The 19292-nt window shown below is 38.4% G+C and overlaps 4 protein-coding genes and 1 long non-coding RNA gene across 7 annotated transcripts; 4 read left to right on the top strand and 1 right to left on the bottom strand.

Annotated features, from left to right (window-relative positions):
• Positions 1 to 2783: 2783 nt before the first annotated feature.
• LOC113127208 (trace amine-associated receptor 13c-like) lies at positions 2784 to 3758 on the top strand. The gene has a single exon (XM_026301588.1). The coding sequence runs from the start codon at positions 2784 to 2786 to the stop codon at positions 3756 to 3758; it is 975 nt and encodes a 324-aa protein (XP_026157373.1).
• A 2559-nt stretch (positions 3759 to 6317) lies between these two features.
• LOC113127209 (uncharacterized) lies at positions 6318 to 16518 on the bottom strand. Its single transcript, XR_004463202.1, has 4 exons — positions 16451 to 16518; positions 16022 to 16128; positions 12801 to 12884; positions 6318 to 6555 (listed from the first exon to the last, which is right to left on the bottom strand). It is a non-coding gene; the product is annotated as an uncharacterized LOC113127209 (long non-coding RNA).
• LOC113127206 (trace amine-associated receptor 13c-like) lies at positions 6994 to 7980 on the top strand. The gene has a single exon (XM_026301586.1). It carries the CDS (start codon positions 6994 to 6996, stop codon positions 7978 to 7980), a length of 987 nt encoding a protein of 328 aa, XP_026157371.1.
• Positions 11754 to 12740, top strand: LOC113127205 (trace amine-associated receptor 13c-like). The gene has a single exon (XM_026301584.1). It carries the CDS (start codon positions 11754 to 11756, stop codon positions 12738 to 12740), a length of 987 nt encoding a protein of 328 aa, XP_026157369.1.
• Positions 13960 to 18518, top strand: LOC113127203 (stomatin-like protein 2, mitochondrial). Of its 3 annotated transcripts, none has more exons than XR_003295397.1 (10): positions 13960 to 14109; positions 14885 to 15037; positions 15170 to 15269; positions 15379 to 15437; positions 15861 to 15962; positions 16057 to 16191; positions 16477 to 16621; positions 16947 to 17026; positions 17112 to 17263; positions 17511 to 18518. XR_003295397.1 is itself a non-coding variant. In XM_026301581.1 (10 exons), exons 1-10 carry the CDS (start codon positions 14068 to 14070, stop codon positions 17619 to 17621), a joined length of 1056 nt encoding a protein of 351 aa, XP_026157366.1. In that variant the 5' UTR covers positions 13960 to 14067; the 3' UTR covers positions 17622 to 18518. The 3 variants fall into 3 exon arrangements, 2 of the variants coding, with proteins under 2 accessions (XP_026157366.1, XP_026157367.1); XM_026301581.1 differs by having other exon boundaries at positions 17135 to 17263; XM_026301582.1 differs by having other exon boundaries at positions 13972 to 14387; positions 17135 to 17263.
• Positions 18519 to 19292: the final 774 nt, after the last annotated feature.

The following is a 19292-nucleotide window of genomic DNA, read 5'->3' as shown; positions in this document are numbered from 1 at the left end:
GTGAAAAGTACTCATTATGGAGAATCAACAATTTCATAATATATATTATTCTCCTAATTATGAATGTATTGAGTTCATCCTTCTATTGATGGGACTGACCATTAGTGAAATGTTTTGGTGTGACTACATGTTTTACACAGAAAAAAATGATTCAACTGAAATTTAAAACAGTTTTCAATCTATTTGGTGTTTCTTCTAATAAAGTCTCTTCCAATAGCATCATAAAAGTAAGGACCTAGACTGAACACTGACAACCCAATTTTAATAATCTGTCCTTTGTGGTTCAACATACATGTCATTAGTCAGATCATAAAATTTAAAAGTGACTAAACTCTGACAACCCAGGGTTAATATTCTGACCTTTGTGGTTCAAAATGGATCAACATTTATGATTGTGGCTTCAAGCCAACTGATTGCTTTTAAAAACACAATCATTTAAGTAAGACTGAAATGCCCCAAAAGGCAAGACAACAGCAGGGGCCACAAAGCCAGCCTAACTCAGTCTGCAACTCTGAAGATTATCTAGCTTCAGTGAGCCCAGCATTGGCTGTCCAGGGCAATGGAGGCAATTATCATGATGCTACAGTGTGATCCACTGCTTAATATTGACCAAAAACAAAAACGAAAAAAAATTACACTAAGAAGCTGTATAAAAACATTTGATACTGCTGGCTCATTAATATCAATTTATTTTAATGCAGAAAGCACATTCAACTGGACAAATAGATTAACAAACCTTTTCAGGTTTACTCAATGTAACTACAAAGGTTTGCAAACTGACTCTGGAACAGTAATGAAATAAAATAGTTTCTTTGTTTCGAGTGTTACTGTTTCCACCAAATTGGATCTAAATAATAAAAAAGGACTAATTGTAATAATTGCATTTTAAAGTGATTTTATTGGTTAAGTGTTCCCAGTTTGGAAACCATTTTATGATTCCCTCAGGCCATCCAACTCTTAAACTCGTAGCTCTCCACCATTCCCTTCCACCACCTGCACTATGACACTTGCACCTTCTTGCTCTTTGCACACCAATTAGTTCCCCTTTCATCCTGTTTCTCAGGTTATCTGTGCATTTTTCTCTTAGTCTTTTAGTTTTTTGTAGCATTTCTGTAGCATTTATGTTTACTGTTTGACCCTTTGTAGCATTTGTATTTATGTCTGTTTGCACTGGAGTACCCCCCCCCCCCGTACCAAAACAAATTCCTTGTGTGTGTGTGTGTGCACACTCACTTGGCAATAAAGCTCATTCTGATTCTGATTCTGATTCTGATTAGTTTTACTGGTCACCTTTCAACTTCTGTAAGACAAATCCATGATGTAACATCTATCACTCATAAACACATGAAACTATGCACATAGACGCACAGAAATACCTCTGAGATCAAATTATAGTGTCTCCCGAAACGGCAACACACAACTGAGAGGTGTGTCTCATTAGTTCAACTCTTCTCTGATGACCCTAGAAAGTAGCACCTCTAACCCACTGAGGCACCAGGCCAATCTGAGGTGTTACAAAATAAAGTGCAATGATGCAACAAAGGGATGAAAACAGGTAAACAAGTCAAGTAGCAACTTTCCATGTTGTTATTCAAACTAAGGAAGTGGCTCAAACACTTCAAAAGTTTTGGGGGCTTTTTTCAGTTTATGCAATTGACCATCAATTGACCCTTCTCCCATCATCCATCAATACATTATCTATACCTGCTTATTCCTATTCAGGGTCACAGGGATCTGCTGGAGTCTATCCCAGCTCTCTCTGGGTGAAAGGCAGGGGTCCACCCTGGACAGGTCCCCAGTCCATCACAGGGCCACATAGAGACAAACAACCTCACACACTCACACTCACTCCTATGGGCAATTTAGAGTCACCAATCAACCTGACATACATGTTTTTGGACTGTGGGAGGAAACCAGAGTACCTGGAGAAAACCCACACAAGCACAGGGAGAACATGCAAACTCCACACAGAAAGGCCGGGTTGCGAACCCTGGACCTTCTTGCTGTGAGGCAATGGTGCTAACCACTCAGCCCTATTCCCCCAGAACAAAGTGTGTATAATAGTGTGTGTGATGACATTTAAAGCTGCTTAAAATCATCTTGTTTTACATATCCTAAATTCATTCATCTCATACTGATCTGAATCCTCTTCTCAAACTCTCGTCTGAAGTTCAGTTAGCCACAGTTCAAATAGCCACAGATTGATGCAAAACCATACAAGAGGACTAACAAATTGAAAACACCAAAGAAACTGTAGAAATATGAAAAATGACCAAACAAGGTACAAAACAATTGTAATATGTGGGAAATGACTACAAAGAGATGTAGTATGTGTAAATAAAAAACAAAGCAACCACAAGAATACACACACTTACTATAAGTCATGTGGTTTCTGAATCTGTGAGTCTTGATCGGAGGAGTGTAGGAGAGATGGGGGGCTGTTTACATGTCTGTGCCCAGGGGCCCATTGTCTTCTGATCCATCCATGTATATAGCCCGAATTATTAGACAAATTAAACACCTTGTGTGTGATAAATTAAAAAACTGAGAACTACAAAGCAGATTGTGAAGACAAAGATAAATGTGGAACGTAATGGAGGAAGAGAAAAAGGAGAGGGGCTGATGAGGTTAAAGATGATGACAGTGACGAGGAACAGAAGTTACATCATCTCTTAGGAGTCTTGAAAAAGTAAGAGGGTGGTGTAAGAGGAAGATAAATTAACTGTGTGACTGGAAGTTTAATCACTTGTCTCACCAGCTCCTCTTTGCTCCTCCCCTCCCTGATGGACGACGCGCTCTGCTTCCCCAACCTCAACACCTCCTGCAGGCGTCTGCTTCGACCATACTCTGAGACTGCTCTGCTCTACACCCTGCTTACATCTGTCTCTCTGCTCACTGTGTTACTCAATTCAGTCATCATCTTCTCCATCTCTCACTTTCGGCAGCTCCACACCACGACCAACACCCTGCTCCTGTCTCTGGCTGTGACTGACTTGGTGGTGGGGTTGCTGGTGATGCCCATCGAAGGCCTGCGCTACATTGAGACATGTTGGCTGCTGGGGAAGATAATGTGTGCTCTGGCTCCTTATGTCTATTATTCTGTGGTCTCTAGTTCTTTGGGTCACATGGTGCTTATATCCATAGACCGTTACCTGACCATCTGTGACCCACTGCTCTACTCCTCTCGGGTCACCCTGACTAATGTTAAAATCTGTATTTGTCTCTGTTGGGCCTGTTCATTTACCTACAATGGGTTGATTTTAATGGACCACTTAGGACAGCCAGACAGATTCAACTCCTGTACAGGGGAGTGTGTGGTGGTTGTCAACTCTATAGCAGGAAGTGTTGACATGTTTATGACTTTTGTTGGACCCTGTAGTGTCATGGTTGTGCTGTATATCAAGGTGTTTGTGGTTGCCCTTTCTCAGGCACGTGTAATTCAGTCACAGGTTGCTGCTACTGATGCCAGAGCGGCTCCGACTGCTAAAAAATCACAGAGGAAGGCAGCCAGGACTCTGGGGATTCTGATAATTGTGTTTTTGATTTGTTACTGTCCATATTACTATCCTGTTCTTGCAGGTATAGACACCTCTACGAGCTTGTCCTATTATGTCATATTGTTTTGGATCCAGTTAATGAATTCTTGTTTAAACCCTCTGATTTATGCTCTGTTCTACCCCTGGTTTAGAAAAGCTATCAAACTCATCTTCACACTCAAAATACTGCAGGATCACTCCAGAGAGCTCAAGATCCTGTAGACAGGATTTAAAGTATCAATTAATGATAATTTTACAGTGTTTATGTCTGATCATCCTATTCTGCTGCAGCACCACACAGACCCCTCGGCAGTGGCCTCAGACACACAGTTTCTCATTTTGTCAGAGTCATGTTGTAAAACAGACTTTTGTCATAATATACACTCACTGCTGAGGGAAGCACATTAATCTTTGTTTGTGTTATGTCAAATGATGTTCTATTGAACTTGATTGTAACACTATATGCTGGGTGTTGGAGTCAGCCAGCACATTATAATTACACATTCAAATACAAAAATGAATGCAAGCAGGTCCTCATAATAAATAGGACAGATGTTTTTTTTTAAACATACTCCAGCCATGATCATTCAGTTTTAACTTTCCTAATCATAAGTACCAAGGAATTAGAAAAAAGTTCATGTTTTTACTGCACTTTGGTAAATATGTGCACAAACAAGGTGTACAACAAATTATATAAACATCTAATCAATATTTTTCTAATTAACACATTCTAGTTGATGGTGATGTAGTAAATGTACATAATCTAGCTAGACAAGACAGTAGATGTTTTTGTTTACCTGTTAAGTCTTTGTCACTTGTATTCAGCATTTAAGTTTTCATTATCTGAGATCAGTAAGATTTTAGTTTGACCACAGTGTAAAAATATAGTGATTTTGTCTTTACCTCATTGTCTATTTAAAAAACCTGAGGAGATGCAACAATAGAATTTTATACATATCTTGTCAGTGCTTCATAAACAATGTGTTGTAATTAAATGAGATGTAGTTGATGATATATTTATGCCATAAATATTTGCGTCTGGTTATCACAGAAGTCCATCTAGTTTTGCATAATTCTTGAGTTACATTTATAATCAGCATAATCTACATAAATTCTGTTTTAGCACCTACAATTTTCTCCTACTTTCATGTTGAAAATCTGTTTAACATTTCAAACATTATTTCTGTGATTTAAAGCATGGAATTATACTTTAAAATATTTAGACGAAGAAATTCACACAGGAGTTGTTCACATTATTGTTGGCCTTTTGTTGCAAGCTACAATTTCAAATAAGGTCTGGAAAACTGTTTGCATACCTGTCTTCAGAGATACAATATGTAACAGGGCTATGTGGAACAAAATTGTTTTCCAACTGAAGCCTGCCTTTTTCAGGCTAATCTTTTAAATTAATATTTTCAAACTTAATTTTAATGCTGTGTCTTCAAGCCAGAGCCACTTGTCTGGTTTGAAACCAAGTATCTAGATTGAAATCCTCCAACAAAACATTTTCTAGTAGCCTAATCCAGTTGAGTTACAGATTAGAAGTTCAGAAGTTATGAAGTTGTGCGTTCAGTCCTTTGCTTTCATACGCACTGCAGAGGATGAAAAAGCTCAGGTGAAGACCAGCAGAAACTGCATATGATATGACCCTGTGGCCACTGTGCTGGTCAGCTACAATGATAGCTAATAAATTGTGGGTATAATCCTCCATTTTAAACTCCTATTTAACAGGCTGTAGAGTCTATTTTTCATTGAGGCATTATTCTGCATGACATTACAAGTTTTTTTCAGTAACAATGAATTTTTGTGAAAGCACAATTTTCTTGTTATAGCTGGTGAAGATGAAGCTATGATTAAACACACTGTTGGGCAGTTTATTTTACAATACACTTATGTTAAGATACTGGACAACACGGAGTGTGGTCTTTAACACCTGTTTCATAGATTTGACATTTCCTGCCAAGTCGTCTAGAAAAACATCCTAGTTCTTTCCAGGAACTTATGCAGTTAAAATATCACCTTGTCACTGGAGGTTTTCTGTCTGCAGTGTGAGTGATTAGATCAGGAATGAACCCAAAACTTCACCAAAGTTGAAAAGTTACTAAGCAGTTCAAAGTACTGGACCAGGGCCCTGAAAATGGGTAAATCCATGATGTAACATCTATCAGTCATAAACACATGAAACTATGCACATAGACACACAGAAATACCTCTGAGATCAAATTATAGTTTCTCCCTAAACAGCAAAACACAACTGAGAGGTGCGTCTCATTAGTTCAACTCTTCTCTGATGACCCTAGAAAGTAGCACCTCTAACCCACTGAGGCACCAGGCCAATCTGAGGTGTTACAAAATAAAGTGCAATGATGCAACAAAGGGATCAAAACAGGTAAACAAGTCAAGTAGCAACTTTCCATGTTGTTGTTCAAACTAAGGAAGTGGCTCAAACACTTCAAAAGTTTTGTTTCTAATTTATGCAATCATCCATCCTCCCATCATGCCTTGCAAAAAAGTAAATTTTTTGGTCAGTTCACTTGGTTTAGACTGCACAACAAAATGTGTAAAATACTGTGGGCGACTCAGCAAATGTGATTATTTAATCCAGGACATGTGTCAGTTATTTTAAATCCCCATTGGTTGGGATAGATGAAGGTCGTATCTACTGTAGCTGCTTAAAGTCATCTTGTTTTACATATCCTAAATTCATTAATCTCACACTGATCTGAATCCTCTTCTCAAACTCTCATCTGAAGCTCAGTCACATATTTGCACTGACCTTTCCATCCCAGCAGTAGAAGATGGTCAGATGGTCCTTGGCCTTCACAGAGATGTACAGCTTGTCTGACATGTCACTGGGCTGCAGTAGAGATATGATGAAGGAGGGCCTTGGAGGATGAAGCCAGAAGACCTGCAGCTCCTCTGCCACAACCAGACAAGCCACTTCCTGAGGACTGAGCAGTTTGGAGCTGGATGACTGCTGCTGTTTCTCCAGCTGGTTCCTGGCTGTTTCTCACCCAGTCTGGAGGTCAGGGGTTTCCTGCATGATAAATTACAGAGCTGGAGCTACAAAGCAGATTGTTTGACAGGAATATAAACCATTCAGAGAGATTTTTAACAAACTGAAAAGTTTTTTTTTTTTTACCTAATTATTCATTATATCAAAGCATTAATGAAGATTTGAACATCAACAAAGCCAATCATTCAACCTTATTAATGTCTTATGTCAAAGTGGTACATGGAAATGATTTGTTAATAAAAACAAAAACACAATGGAGGAAGAGAAAAGGGAGAGGGGCTGATGAGGTTAAAGATGATGATGATGATGAAGGACAGAAGTTACATCATCTCTTAGGATTATTGAAAAAGTCAGAGGGTGGTGTAAGAGATAAATTAACTGTCTGTCAGGAAGTTTAATCACTTGTTTTCCACCAGCTCAGCTCTGCTCCTCCCCTCCCTGATGGACAACATGGGGGGGCCCCCACTCTGCTTCCCCAACCTCAACACCTCCTGCCGGCGTCTGCTTCGACCATACTCTGAGACTGCTCTGCTCTACACCCTGCTTACATCTGTCTCTCTGCTCACTGTGTTACTCAATTCGCTTGTTGTCTTCTCCATCTCTCACTTTCGGCAGCTCCACACCCCGACCAACACCCTGCTCCAGTCTCTGGCTATGTCCGACCTGGGTTTGGGGTTGCTGGTGATGCCCATCGAAGGCTTGCGCTACATTGAGACTTGCTGGCTGCTGGGGAAGATAATGTGTGTTCTTTCTTTTTATATTTTTTATTGTTTAATTTCTAGCTCACTGGGCCACATTGTGCTTATATCCATAGACCGTTACCTGACCATCTGTGACCCACTACTCCACTCCTCTCGGGTCACCCTGACTAATGTTAAAATCTGTATCTGTCTCTGTTGGGCCTGTTCAATTACCTACAATGGGTTAATTTTAATGGACAACTTAGGGAATCCGGATGGACTGAGCTCCTGTATAGGGGAGTGTGTGGTGGCTATTAACTCTATAGCAGGCACTGTTGACCTGTTTATGACTTTTATTGGACCCTGTACTGTCATACTTGTGCTGTATATCAAGGTGTTTGTGGTTGCCCTTTCTCAGGCACGTGTAATTCAGTCACAGGTTGCTGCTACTGATGCCAGAGCGGCTCCGACTGCTAGAAAATCACAGAGGAAGGCAGCCAGGACTCTGGGGATTCTGATAGCTGTGTTTTTAATTTGTTACTGTCCGTACTTTAGTCCTGCTTTTGCAGGTAAAGACACTTCCACTAGATTGTCTTATTACCCCATATTGTGTTGGATCCAGCTACTAAATTCTTGTTTAAACCCTCTGATTTATGCTCTTTTCTACCCCTGGTTTAGAAAAGCTATCAAACTCATCTTCACACTCAAAATACTGCAGGATCACTCCAGAGAGCTCAAGATCCTGTAGACAGGATTTAAAGTATCAATTAATTTTGCAGTGTTTGTATCTGAGCAGCCTGTTCTGCTGCAGAACTACACAGACCCCTCGACAGTGGCCTCAGACACACAGTTTCTCATTTTGTCAGAGTCATGTTGTAAAACAGGCTTTTGTCATAATATACATTCACTGCTGAGGGAAGCACATTAATCCCTGTTTGATGTGATGTCTTACTGCAAATGCTGTTCCACTGACCCTGAATGAACTACTGTTTGCAGGATTTTAGACTCTGACAAACAGGACAGGCATGTTCAGTTTTACCTTTCTTAGTCCTAAGGACCAAGAAATCATTAGAAATTTTATGTTTTTACTGCACTTTGGTAAATATGTACACAAAAGAAGGTGTACAACAAATTCTATAAACATCTATTGATATTTTTTAAATGATACGTTCTAGTTGATCATGATATAGTAAATGTAAACAATCTAAACAGGCTAGACAGTAGGCTTCTTGACCTAACTATTATTTGAATGCATTTAAATTTTCATCTTTTAAGATCAGCAAGATCTTAGTCTAATCTCAGTTTGATCACATTTGACCACAGTGTAAAGGTCCTAATTTTGTCTGTCTCTGTCATAAATACAAAAAACTGAAAAGGTCTATAAAAAACATAATGAGGTTTCAAACTTATACTTAATACTCTGTCAATATGAACAGTCATGTAAGTGGCTTACATATGTATATCTGTAGCATAATATAACACACAGTGGTAATACTTATGGTCTGAATTGGCTTAAAGCCCTGTGAAAAATTGCACATAACAATACAATTAAAATAATGAAGTTACGTCTACAGCCTTTTTATTTTTGTACAGTACCAATAAAACTAAGAGCCATGCATTTATGGGATGACATGATAAACATGACCCTGTGTGTTGTACACTGGTGAAAAAATGAAGAAATCTTTCTCAATTTATTATGGCAGTATCACAAGGTTTGGGTAATAGGTACTCTATCAAAGTCCTGCATTCAAAATTCTGCATGAGTTAAAGTACAAAAATATTGGCACCAAAATATAAAAAGTAAAAGTATTCATTATAGAGAATCAACAATTTCATGATATAGATTATTCTCTTAATTATTAACGTATTAATGAGTTCATCCTTCTATTTTCCTGGGACTGATCATTAGTTAACCATGTTTTGATGTGATTATTTGTTTTCCACAGAAAAGTTACATAACTCACATTTAAAACTGCTTTCAATCTTTTTTTTGCCATTTCTGTTAATAAAGTGTCTTCCAAGAAATGCATGTCATTAGTCAGAACGTAAAATTTAAAAGTGACTAAACTCTGACAACCCAGGGTTAATATTCTGACCTTTGCGGTTCAATATGGATCAACATTTATGATTGTGGCTTCAAGCCAACTGATTGCTTTTAAAAACACAATAATTTAAGTAAGACTGAAATGCCCCAAAAGGCAAGACAACAGCAGGGGCCACAAAGCCAGCCTAACTCAGTCTGCAACTCTGAAGATTATCCAGCTTCAGTGAGCCCAGCATTGGCTGTCCAGGGCAATGGAGGCAATTATCATGATGCTACAGTGTGATCCACTGCTTAATATTGACCAAAAACAAAAACGAAAAAAAATTACACTAAGAAGCTGTATAAAAACATTTGATACTGCTGGCTCATTAATATCAATTTATTTTAATGCAGAAAGCACATTCAACTGGACAAATAGATTAACAAACCTTTTCAGGTTTACTCAATGTAACTACAAAGGTTTGCAAACTGACTCTGGAACAGTAATGAAATAAAATAGTTTCTTTGTTTCGAGTGTTACTGTTTCCACCAAATTGGATCTAAATAATAAAAAAGGACTAATTGTAATAATTGCATTTTAAAGTGATTTTATTGGTTAAGTGTTCCCAGTTTGGAGACCATTTTATGATTAGTTTTACTGGTCACCTTTCAACTTCTGTAAGACAAATCCATGATGTAACATCTATCACTCATAAACACATGAAACTATGCACATAGACGCACAGAAATACCTCTGAGATCAAATTATAGTTTCTCCCTAAACAGCAAAACACAACTGAGAGGTGCGTCTCATTAGTTCAACTCTTCTCTGATGACCCTAGAAAGTAGCACCTCTAACCCACTGAGGCACCAGGCCAATCTGAGGTGTTACAAAATAAAGTGCAATGATGCAACAAAGGGATGAAAACAGGTAAACAAGTCAAGTAGCAACTTTCCATGTTGTTATTCAAACTAAGGAAGTGGCTCAAACACTTCAAAAGTTTTGTTTCTAATTTATGCAATCATCCATCCTCCCATCATGCCTTGGAAAGAACTACATTTTTAGGTCAGTTCACTTGGTTTAGACTGCAGAACAAAATGTGTATAATAGTGTGGGCGACGACACATCGCCCACTGGGTTCCATCAAAAATCATAATTGTACATGTTAGACTCAGCAAATGTCATTATTTAATACCACTGGGATAGATGAAGGTCATATCTACTGTAGCTGCTTAAAGTCATCTTGTTTTACATGTCCTAAATTCATTAATCTCACACTGATCTGAATCCTCTTCTCAAACTCTCATCTGAAGCTCAGTCACATATTTGCACTGACCTTTCCATCCCAGCAGTAGAAGATGGTCAGATGGTCCTTGGCCTTCACAGAGATGTACAGCTTGTCTGACATGTCACTGGACTACAGTAGAGATATGATGAAGGAGGGCCTTGGAGGCCTTGGAGGATGAAGCCAGAAGACCTGCAGCTCCTCTGCCACAAGCAGAAAAGCCACTTCCTGAGGACTGAGCAGTTTGGAGCTGGATGACTGCTGCTGTTTCTCCAGTTGGTTCCTGGCTGTTTCTCACCCAGTCTGGAGGTCAAAGGGTGTCGAAAGTTTTGAGTTACACAAAAAACCCTTACAAAACAAGGCATACTTTATAAAGACTTTATATGTTTAAGCAAAAGATGTACTAATGATAAAGACAAATACACATTAAACAGTTTAAGAGAGTTTCAAAAAGTATGTTTCTATGTGTAGTCAGGGTCCAAACAGATGTATTGTACATATATGTACATGTACTTTTTGTACATATTATAAATTTGTTCTTATGTAGGACTCCTTATGACATGATTATTTGATTGCTTACTAAAAATAAGATCAGAAGACTAATACCACTCTTACTTTTATATGATAAAGTCTGAAAGACTGCCTGAAGTGAGCAGGCAGATATGGTAGATTAGCACAAAGAGTGGGAATGAGGGAAAGAAGCCTGACTTTGTCCAAAGACGATAAAATCCTCTAGAGTTCAATCATTAACACCATGTTATAGTATGAAAACAATGTTCTGATTACCGGTACTTTACTTTTAGAATTATTCTGTTACATTTTAAAAGAGCCACACTCACCGTTTCCCTCTGGTTCCAATCTTTGTGATAAGTCAAGTTCATTTGAGACTTTTTAATCCTACATAAAAGTGTTATACATTTCTCCTTTAACTAAAGTTAAAAAAAAGTGCAAGGAAACATTTTTATATAATGTCTTATGTCAAAGTGGTACATGGAAATGATTTGTTAATAAAAATTGAAGACAGTGGAGTAAGAGGAAAAGGAGAGGGGCTGATGAGGTTAAAGATGATGATGATGACAAGGGACAGAAGTTACATCATCTCTTAGGATTATTGAAAAAGTCAGAGGGTGGTGTAAGAGATAAATTAACTGTCTGTCAGGAAGTTTAGTCAACTTGTTTTCCACCAGCTCAGCTCTGCTCCTCCCCTCCCTGATGGACGACACAGGGGGGACCCCGCTCTGCTTCCCCAACCTGAACACCTCCTGCAGGCGTCTGCTTCGACCATACTCTGAGACTGCTCTGCTCTACACCCTGCTTACATCTGTCTCTCTGCTCACTGTGTTACTCAATTCGTTCGTTATTTTCTCCATCTCTCACTTTCGGCAGCTCCACACCCCGACCAACACCCTGCTCCAGTCTCTGGCTGTATCCGACCTGGGTGTGGGACTGGTGGTGATGCCCATCGAAGGCCTGCGCTACATTGAGACATGTTGGCTGCTGGGAAAGATAATGTGTGCTTTATCTCCATATTTTTTTTACTGTCTGATTACAAGCTCACTGGGTCACATGGTGCTTATATCCATAGACCGTTACCTGACCATCTGTGACCCACTGCTCTACTCCTCTCGGGTCACCCTGACTAATGTTAAAATCTGTATTTGTCTCTGTTGGGCCTGTTCACTTACCTACAATGGGTTGATTTTAATGGACCACTTAGGGCACCCAGACAGATTCAACGTCTGCTATGGGGAGTGTGTGGTGGTTGTCAATTCTATAGCAGGAACTGTTGACATGTTTGTGACTTTTGTTGGACCCTGTACTGTCATGGTTGTGCTGTATATCAAGGTGTTTGTGGTTGCCCTTTCTCAGGCACGTGTAATTCAGTCACAGGTTGCTGCTACTGATGCCAAAGCGGCTCCGACTGCTAAAAAATCACAGACAAAAGCAGCCAGGACTCTGGGGATTCTGATAATTGTGTTTTTGATTTGTTACTGTCCATATTACTATCCTGTTCTTGCAGGTGAGGACACCTCCACAAGCTTGTCCTATTTTGTCATATTGCTTTGGATCATGTTATTGAATTCTTGTTTAAACCCTCTGATTTATGCTCTGTTCTACCCCTGGTTTAGAAAAGCTATCAAACTCATTTTCACACTCAAAATACTGCAGGATCATTCCAGAGAGCTCAAGATCATGTAGACAGACAGGGCATCAATGAGGGTTAATTTTTACAGTGTTTGGGGGGGAAAACTGTCTCACCTCTGACCAGTCCGTTCTGCTGCAACACCGCACAGACCCTCAACAGCAGCCTCAGGCACAGTTTCTCATTTTGTCAGAGTCATGCTGTAAAACAGATTTTTCTCATGAATACACATCCTCCAGCTGAGGGAAGCACCTTAACCTTGGTTTATGTGATATTTAACCACAATGTATAAATGCCATGATGTTTTTCTTTATCTCATTGTCTATACATAACATGATGACAATTTATACCTGGTAAAAATACTTTACAGATATGACTAACATGCATGTTTGTAAATGCAGCATATAGAAAAACAGAAAATAGTGTATATATGGTATAAGAATATTTAATGTCCTAAGATAAATTGCACAAACAATATCATAAGCATACCTTATCAATGCTATATAATTCATGATAACTGCTTGAGATTCAATTCCTGACAAATTTAAAGGTCATCATTAAATGTAGGTTGCTTTTGTGCTCCACAGTAGTCATATTATCTCTATCATCACTGACTCAGTCATCTTTATATTCTCCACAGAAAGGTTTATATGGTTTATTGTTTTTTAGTTCTTTAGTTTAGACCATCAGTTTTAATGTCTTTAATTGTTTAACCTTTCCTGTCAAAAGAAGAATAATTGCAGTTTTCATTTTGCAATTCTATTTGACATTTAAATCATTATTTTCAGCAGCACTGTACGATTACATATTTACTCTGAATGTTAATTTTTAATTTTTTCTTCCATAGGCTTACTCATAAAAAAGATGCTGTCACGTCTGTGATGCAGGCCTACACAAAGCATGATGGTTACACAATGGTTATTAGTGGTTTGAAATAAATTAATAAACAAAGTATAGATCAATGTCTTCCAACCAATATCATCACAAAGCATTTAACTAATGCTGTAATAAACTTCTCACTAATACATTTTAAGATTAACATATGCACTGTTTTCCTTATTATTTGCACTTAAAAACACTGCTGCAATAAGTAAACTCCAACTAACTAAGCTTTACTTAGTTGTCAGGTTCATTAAGTAAAGCTTCACATTCATTCTTGCATGGTATTTACATGCAAGACAAATTATTTTTAATTTTATGCGCATCATGATTTTACTCCACGTGTTGTCATCCACAGCACTAGGGGGCAGTATTTCATAACACTGATGACAAATCAACGATAGAAAAATAATCAGCGTTAGCTTGGAAACATAACATGACCTGCAACCACTTGCTGTGATAAATTATCTTAAATTTGAATATCCACCCACATTTATTGAGAACATGTTACGGTCATTGTATCGCTCTGGTGGCGGCGTTGTACAGGTGAAGACTGGAACCGTGTTTTTAATGCTAGCATTAGCCGATAGTCTAATTAGCATGCTAACTGGCCGGTAGCACGTTTAGTTTAGTCGTTTATTTAAGTTTCTTTACATTTAAATCGGTAAATAAAACTATTCCCCCGTAACATAAACAGACACTGTTACCTTTAGGACACAGGAGGCAGCCAACCCTCTCTGCTGCTGTCCACACCTTTTTGTAATTAACGCTAGCAAGCTCTGCGGCTAATGCTAACTCGATGTCCTTCGTAATCAACGCAGCAGGTGCGAACATGTGGTTAAAAAGAAATTATTCTGTGTCCAACCTTTCTAAACCTTTGTATTTTCATACAGTGATGTTTCTACTAAATACGTCATTTTAATGTATAAAATACACACAGTATGAGAGATGATACTATAAATACAATGAGTGATACGAGAATTAACGTTACTATAATATTTCACACTTTAGTAAATGTTTTCTGCAGTTAAAATTCTCCAGTACAAAAATATTGGCATCAAAATATACTTAAGATTACTAAAAATTAAAGTACTCATTGTGGACAGTTTCAGAATATATATTATTGGATTTTAATTAGTAATGCATTCATTGGTTTATCTTAATATTTAGGCAGCTGGAAAAGGTGTGGTTAATTTTAATATTATTATATACTGTTGGTTAGCTTGAGGCCACTCTATCAGATGCCAGGAGTGTATAGTTACAGATCCACTGATATGTAATAAACTTTTTACTTTTTAATACTATCTGGTTCCCTCTGTAGAACACCTGGCGGACTGTGCCCCGGGTGTGGATGACTCCAGCCCAGCAACGATGGGCCTCACGTCTACCTATGAACACTGTAGTCCTGTTTGTGCCACAGCAGGAAGCATGGGTGGTCGAGAGGATGGGTCGCTTTCACCGCATCTTAGAGCCGGTAATTCTTTTCCATTAAGGGGGCACAGCCTTCTTGCAAGAGGAGGCTAATCTTTGTGTCTGTGTCCTTTTATTGATCTATGTAAAGATACAGATTAATGTTAGACTAACACTTTTATGTCTTTTTTTTCAGGGACTGAACTTGCTCATTCCCATACTTGACCGAATTCGTTATGTGCAAAGCCTTAAAGAGATTGTTATTGACATCCCTGAACAGTCAGCTGTATCCCTTGGTAGGTTTTTTAAAAATTGCAATAATGAAATAAACACATATGTTTATTATTTTTTTAATTAACTATCTTCTTTGCTGAATGAACTAATATTTTCTTGGTCTTTACACAGATAATGTGACACTGCAAATTGATGGAGTTCTTTATTTAAGGATCTTGGATGCTTTTAAGGTAGGCTGATAAGCATTATAATTATAATTGCTGAATTAGTCAAATTCCTACCATTTTTTACACAGTGTTTGTTTAGATTAATTGCAAGAGTATAAAAATATACTAAATGTCTGACATTCACTGAAGGATATAGTAATGTTAACACATCTAATATTTCTTCTGCACTGCTGCCAGTCTGCAGATAAATCAATGTTTCTGTATAGTTCATATACCTAAACATTTTAATATATAGGATGCATTTTAATACCTGTCATCATAGTCATTGCCAAAATATGAAAGATAGCAATAACAATCAGCATGACATGATAAAGTGTGAATGTCTATTTTTAAAATTTGTTTAACAGTTTTCTAATTTTTGCCAGCAGGTGGCGTCAGTTCTTCTTAAATTGTCCTCATGGAATCTGATCAGTTGTGTCTTTCCAGGCTAGTTATGGTGTACAAGACCCTGAATATGCAGTAACTCAGCTTGCACAGACCACAATGCGTTCAGAACTGGGCAAACTCACACTTGATAAAGTGTTCAGGGTAATGAACTTCTGCACTGCTTGTTGTGCATTTCATTGCAACAGGGCAGGGACAAGTACCTTAAATCTGATGTCTTGAACGTCTGTTTTTCAAGGAAAGGGAGTCTCTTAATTCCAACATCGTCCACTCCATCAATCAGGCGTCAGATGCGTGGGGAATCCGTTGCCTGCGTTATGAAATTAAAGACATACAAGTTCCACCACGTGTTAAAGATTCAATGCAGATGCAGGTAAGACATACACACAGCCTGAAATGTCCAAGATCATTGAGAGGTCAGTTTTCACTCACAGAACATAATCACTTTAGTCCTATATTTTGCAGTACCATCTTGTCATCATATAACATAAAAGGGATTATTTTTTTACTTCTAGAACTTGTACATAAAGTTCCCACAACTGTGGGTTACTAAAGGTTCTGAAAATCATCACAGACTTTCACCCAGTGATTTAGTATCATCTTGTTTCCCTGGAGGAGAAATATTTGACAACCTTTTTGTTCATTGTTTCCTGTGTAGGTGGAGGCTGAGCGCAAGAAAAGAGCCACAGTGCTGGACTCTGAGGGGACACGAGAAGCAGATATCAATGTTGCAGAGGGTCGTAAACAAGCTCAGATCCTCGCTTCAGAGGGAGAAAAGGCTGAGCAGATAAACAAAGCTACTGGTTGGTGCATTGTACTTCTGACTTACAGAGGCAACTGTTTAACTGTGATTTTTCCATGTATGAATCGTGCGAGCATGTGTGTAATTGAAGGTCTTTGCACTTAGGCCGTCATTACTCTAAACCCACAAAGCATTTAATTGCGTGCCAGCAGACTGTTACAACACTACACAAGGATCACACAATAAAGACTTAAAATAAATCAAATGTGTGCAGAGTAGAAGTGAATCAAGAGGAATTTTGAAAAATTTGATTTAGGCCACTAATATACTATAAATCGAGAAGAAATCTAGTTTTTCTGTTAGTTCAGATGCTGTGTTGTCTCTAGGTGTGGCCCAAGCTATCCTCGCCAAAGCAGAAGCCAAATCAAAGGCCATTTGTCTGTTGTCAGAGGCTCTGACTGAGCAGGTATAAATACGATTTAATGCTTCATTTATCATTAAAGGAATTACATGACATTAAGCCCTGTGTTATTTGGAAATGTTCTTCCCAGAATTGTTGTTGTGTTCCTGACAGAACGGAAATGCTGCAGCCTCACTGACAGTTGCTGAACAGTACGTCTCTGCTTTCTCCAACCTCGCCAAGAAGTCCAACACTGTGCTTCTGCCCTCCAACACTGGTGATGTTAGTGGAATGGTCACACAGGTATGGTGCCTAGCATTGTTTCTGACGTTGTTGTAGAGATGAAAACTACCTGTACACATTTAACAGTTTCTGAAATAGAAAACACATATGAAAGGAAACAAACACCATGGGGCTTGCATCATGCTGTTTTTATCATCCGCCTCTTTTTTTTTTTTTTTTTTTTCTTGTATCAGGACACATCAAGAAATATCACTTACCTAACCACGACTATATGTATGTAATACTCTATAACTGGTTCTGCCCTCAGGCCATGACAATTTACAGCACACTATCTAAACCAAGACTAAAAGTGGAGAACATAAAGACCAAGAAGGAACCAAGTGAAGAGCCTCCAGTCCAGGCAACATCAGTTCAGTAGCAGGCACTAAAAAGGGAAAGTGTTTTCACTTGTGCTAAAGTATAATGGTGCTGCCATGTGCAAGGGTCTGATGCAAAGGGAGCTCTATCTATTGCAGAGCACAGGGTGTCACAGGGTGTCAAGAGAGGAACATGCTTGATAAACAGAGACTGCAGAGCAAGGACAGCTGGGAAAAGACAGTAACTGAACCATTATGTTACTTATTTTCATCAGGTTTCGTACTTGAACTAAGGTCACTGTGCTGCTGATACTACCTGTGGTATGGTCATTTATTCTACCAGTATGCTGTGACAAAACAGGAATCTGCCTCATCACCTTTGAATTGACATTTAGTGGCTACAATAAATTATTATATAAAGACATGACTTAAAATTATAGGCCACAGTTTTGTGTATAACTCATTTCTCTGTTGTCACTCAGTCTGGTTTCTTATGGACAGAATACCACTAAATATAATTACTGAATATTGTATTTTTAGGAAGATGTCAAATAAATCTGAGGAAAATAAGAAAAATAAAACTCTTTACTGTAAATACCAAGGTTTGTTTCTGTTTCAGAGAACAGTGACTAACTATATTATGGATCTCACAACAGTATGGTTCCTTCACTAAAGAAACTGAAATCAGTGTCTTCACCTGGAACTTGTATACCTGGTCCAATTGGATTTGCTGGTCGGTGGTGGTGGATTTTTTTCAGATAGACTTCTGATCTGTGATGATAATAATAGCACTGATACTATTGATGATCTTATTAGTTATTCCTATTTTAGTCATTTTGTGCAATTCATAGATGATGGACCACATCATCCATTTAAAAAAATCAAACTGCCTTGGCTTAAGAACTTGGGTAAATGTTTTTTATGGCTGTACTGTGTCAATTAAATAGAAAGTAAAAACATGTTTCTACTTATTTATGTAATTTTTCTCTGACCTGACTTCACTTCTATGTAGGTTTTATATGTTGGTTTGTTGTTAAAGTTCATTTTGAAGCAACGGGAATTTTTTTGGCTGTAGCTTTTTGAACATAAAAATTTAACCTTAAATGCATCACTAAGCTTTTTGCCTGAGAATACTACTGAAGAGTATAAACCTGGCACGACAGCTTCCCCCTCTATCATTTGCAATTCTGTGCTCTGAGCTTACATGATGAAATGGAGAAAGCAATGACTGGAATGTGGAATTTGGTTGCACAGATTTCAACACATAAAGCGCACTGCAAGCAGACACTTGCCACTGTGTGCATGCATGTGTGTGTGCTGGAAAAGGCTGGCAGTGACTGGCCCAAAAATCGGATGTTTTCTCATTCGATCGTTTCCCAGACACACCTCTTTCACCCTCCTCCTCCTCGACTTTTTGTCTCTCTTTCCTGTCTGTCTTTTACGGTCATTGCTAACTGCTTCAACCTGCAAGAGGGGAATTAAAAAGTTATTATAAATTAGCCAAAGATGTAAGCTCTAGCTGCTCTATAGCTTGTCTTACCCTCCCCTCCTCCTGGACACTCAAACACACATGCCCACAGCCTTGAGGCAGTATAGTTGAGGTATGTAAGGTTTGTCTTTTTCTAGGACCTTGAACAGCCAAACCAGACAAAGAAAGAACCAGAAAGTAGATGAGAGGGGGAGGAAAAAAGACTAAGATGTGGTTTGATGAAGTGTGAAAGAGTAAATGCAGA

This window comes from Mastacembelus armatus, chromosome 2, assembly GCF_900324485.2.
Source record: "Mastacembelus armatus chromosome 2, fMasArm1.2, whole genome shotgun sequence".
Classification (NCBI taxonomy): Eukaryota; Metazoa; Chordata; class Actinopteri; order Synbranchiformes; family Mastacembelidae; genus Mastacembelus; species Mastacembelus armatus.
This window is presented reverse-complemented; position numbering and strand designations above follow the sequence as displayed.

What these genes read in the sequence shown, in the direction of transcription:
- LOC113127206 (XM_026301586.1), top strand. Translation starts at nt 6,994, where the DNA reads ATGGACAACATGGGGGGGCCCCCACTCTGCTTCCCCAACCTCAACACC.
- LOC113127205 (XM_026301584.1), top strand. Translation starts at nt 11,754, where the DNA reads ATGGACGACACAGGGGGGACCCCGCTCTGCTTCCCCAACCTGAACACC.
- LOC113127203 (XM_026301581.1), top strand. Translation starts at nt 14,068, where the DNA reads ATGTTACGGTCATTGTATCGCTCTGGTGGCGGCGTTGTACAG. An exon ending in GGATCTTGGATGCTTTTAAG is followed by an intron (nt 15,438 to 15,860) that starts GTAGGCTGATAA and finishes GTGTCTTTCCAG; the next exon opens with GCTAGTTATGGTGTACAAGA. An exon ending in CACTTGATAAAGTGTTCAGG is followed by an intron (nt 15,963 to 16,056) that starts GTAATGAACTTC and finishes CTGTTTTTCAAG; the next exon opens with GAAAGGGAGTCTCTTAATTC.
- LOC113127208 (XM_026301588.1), top strand. Translation starts at nt 2,784, where the DNA reads ATGGACGACGCGCTCTGCTTCCCCAACCTCAACACCTCCTGCAGGCGT.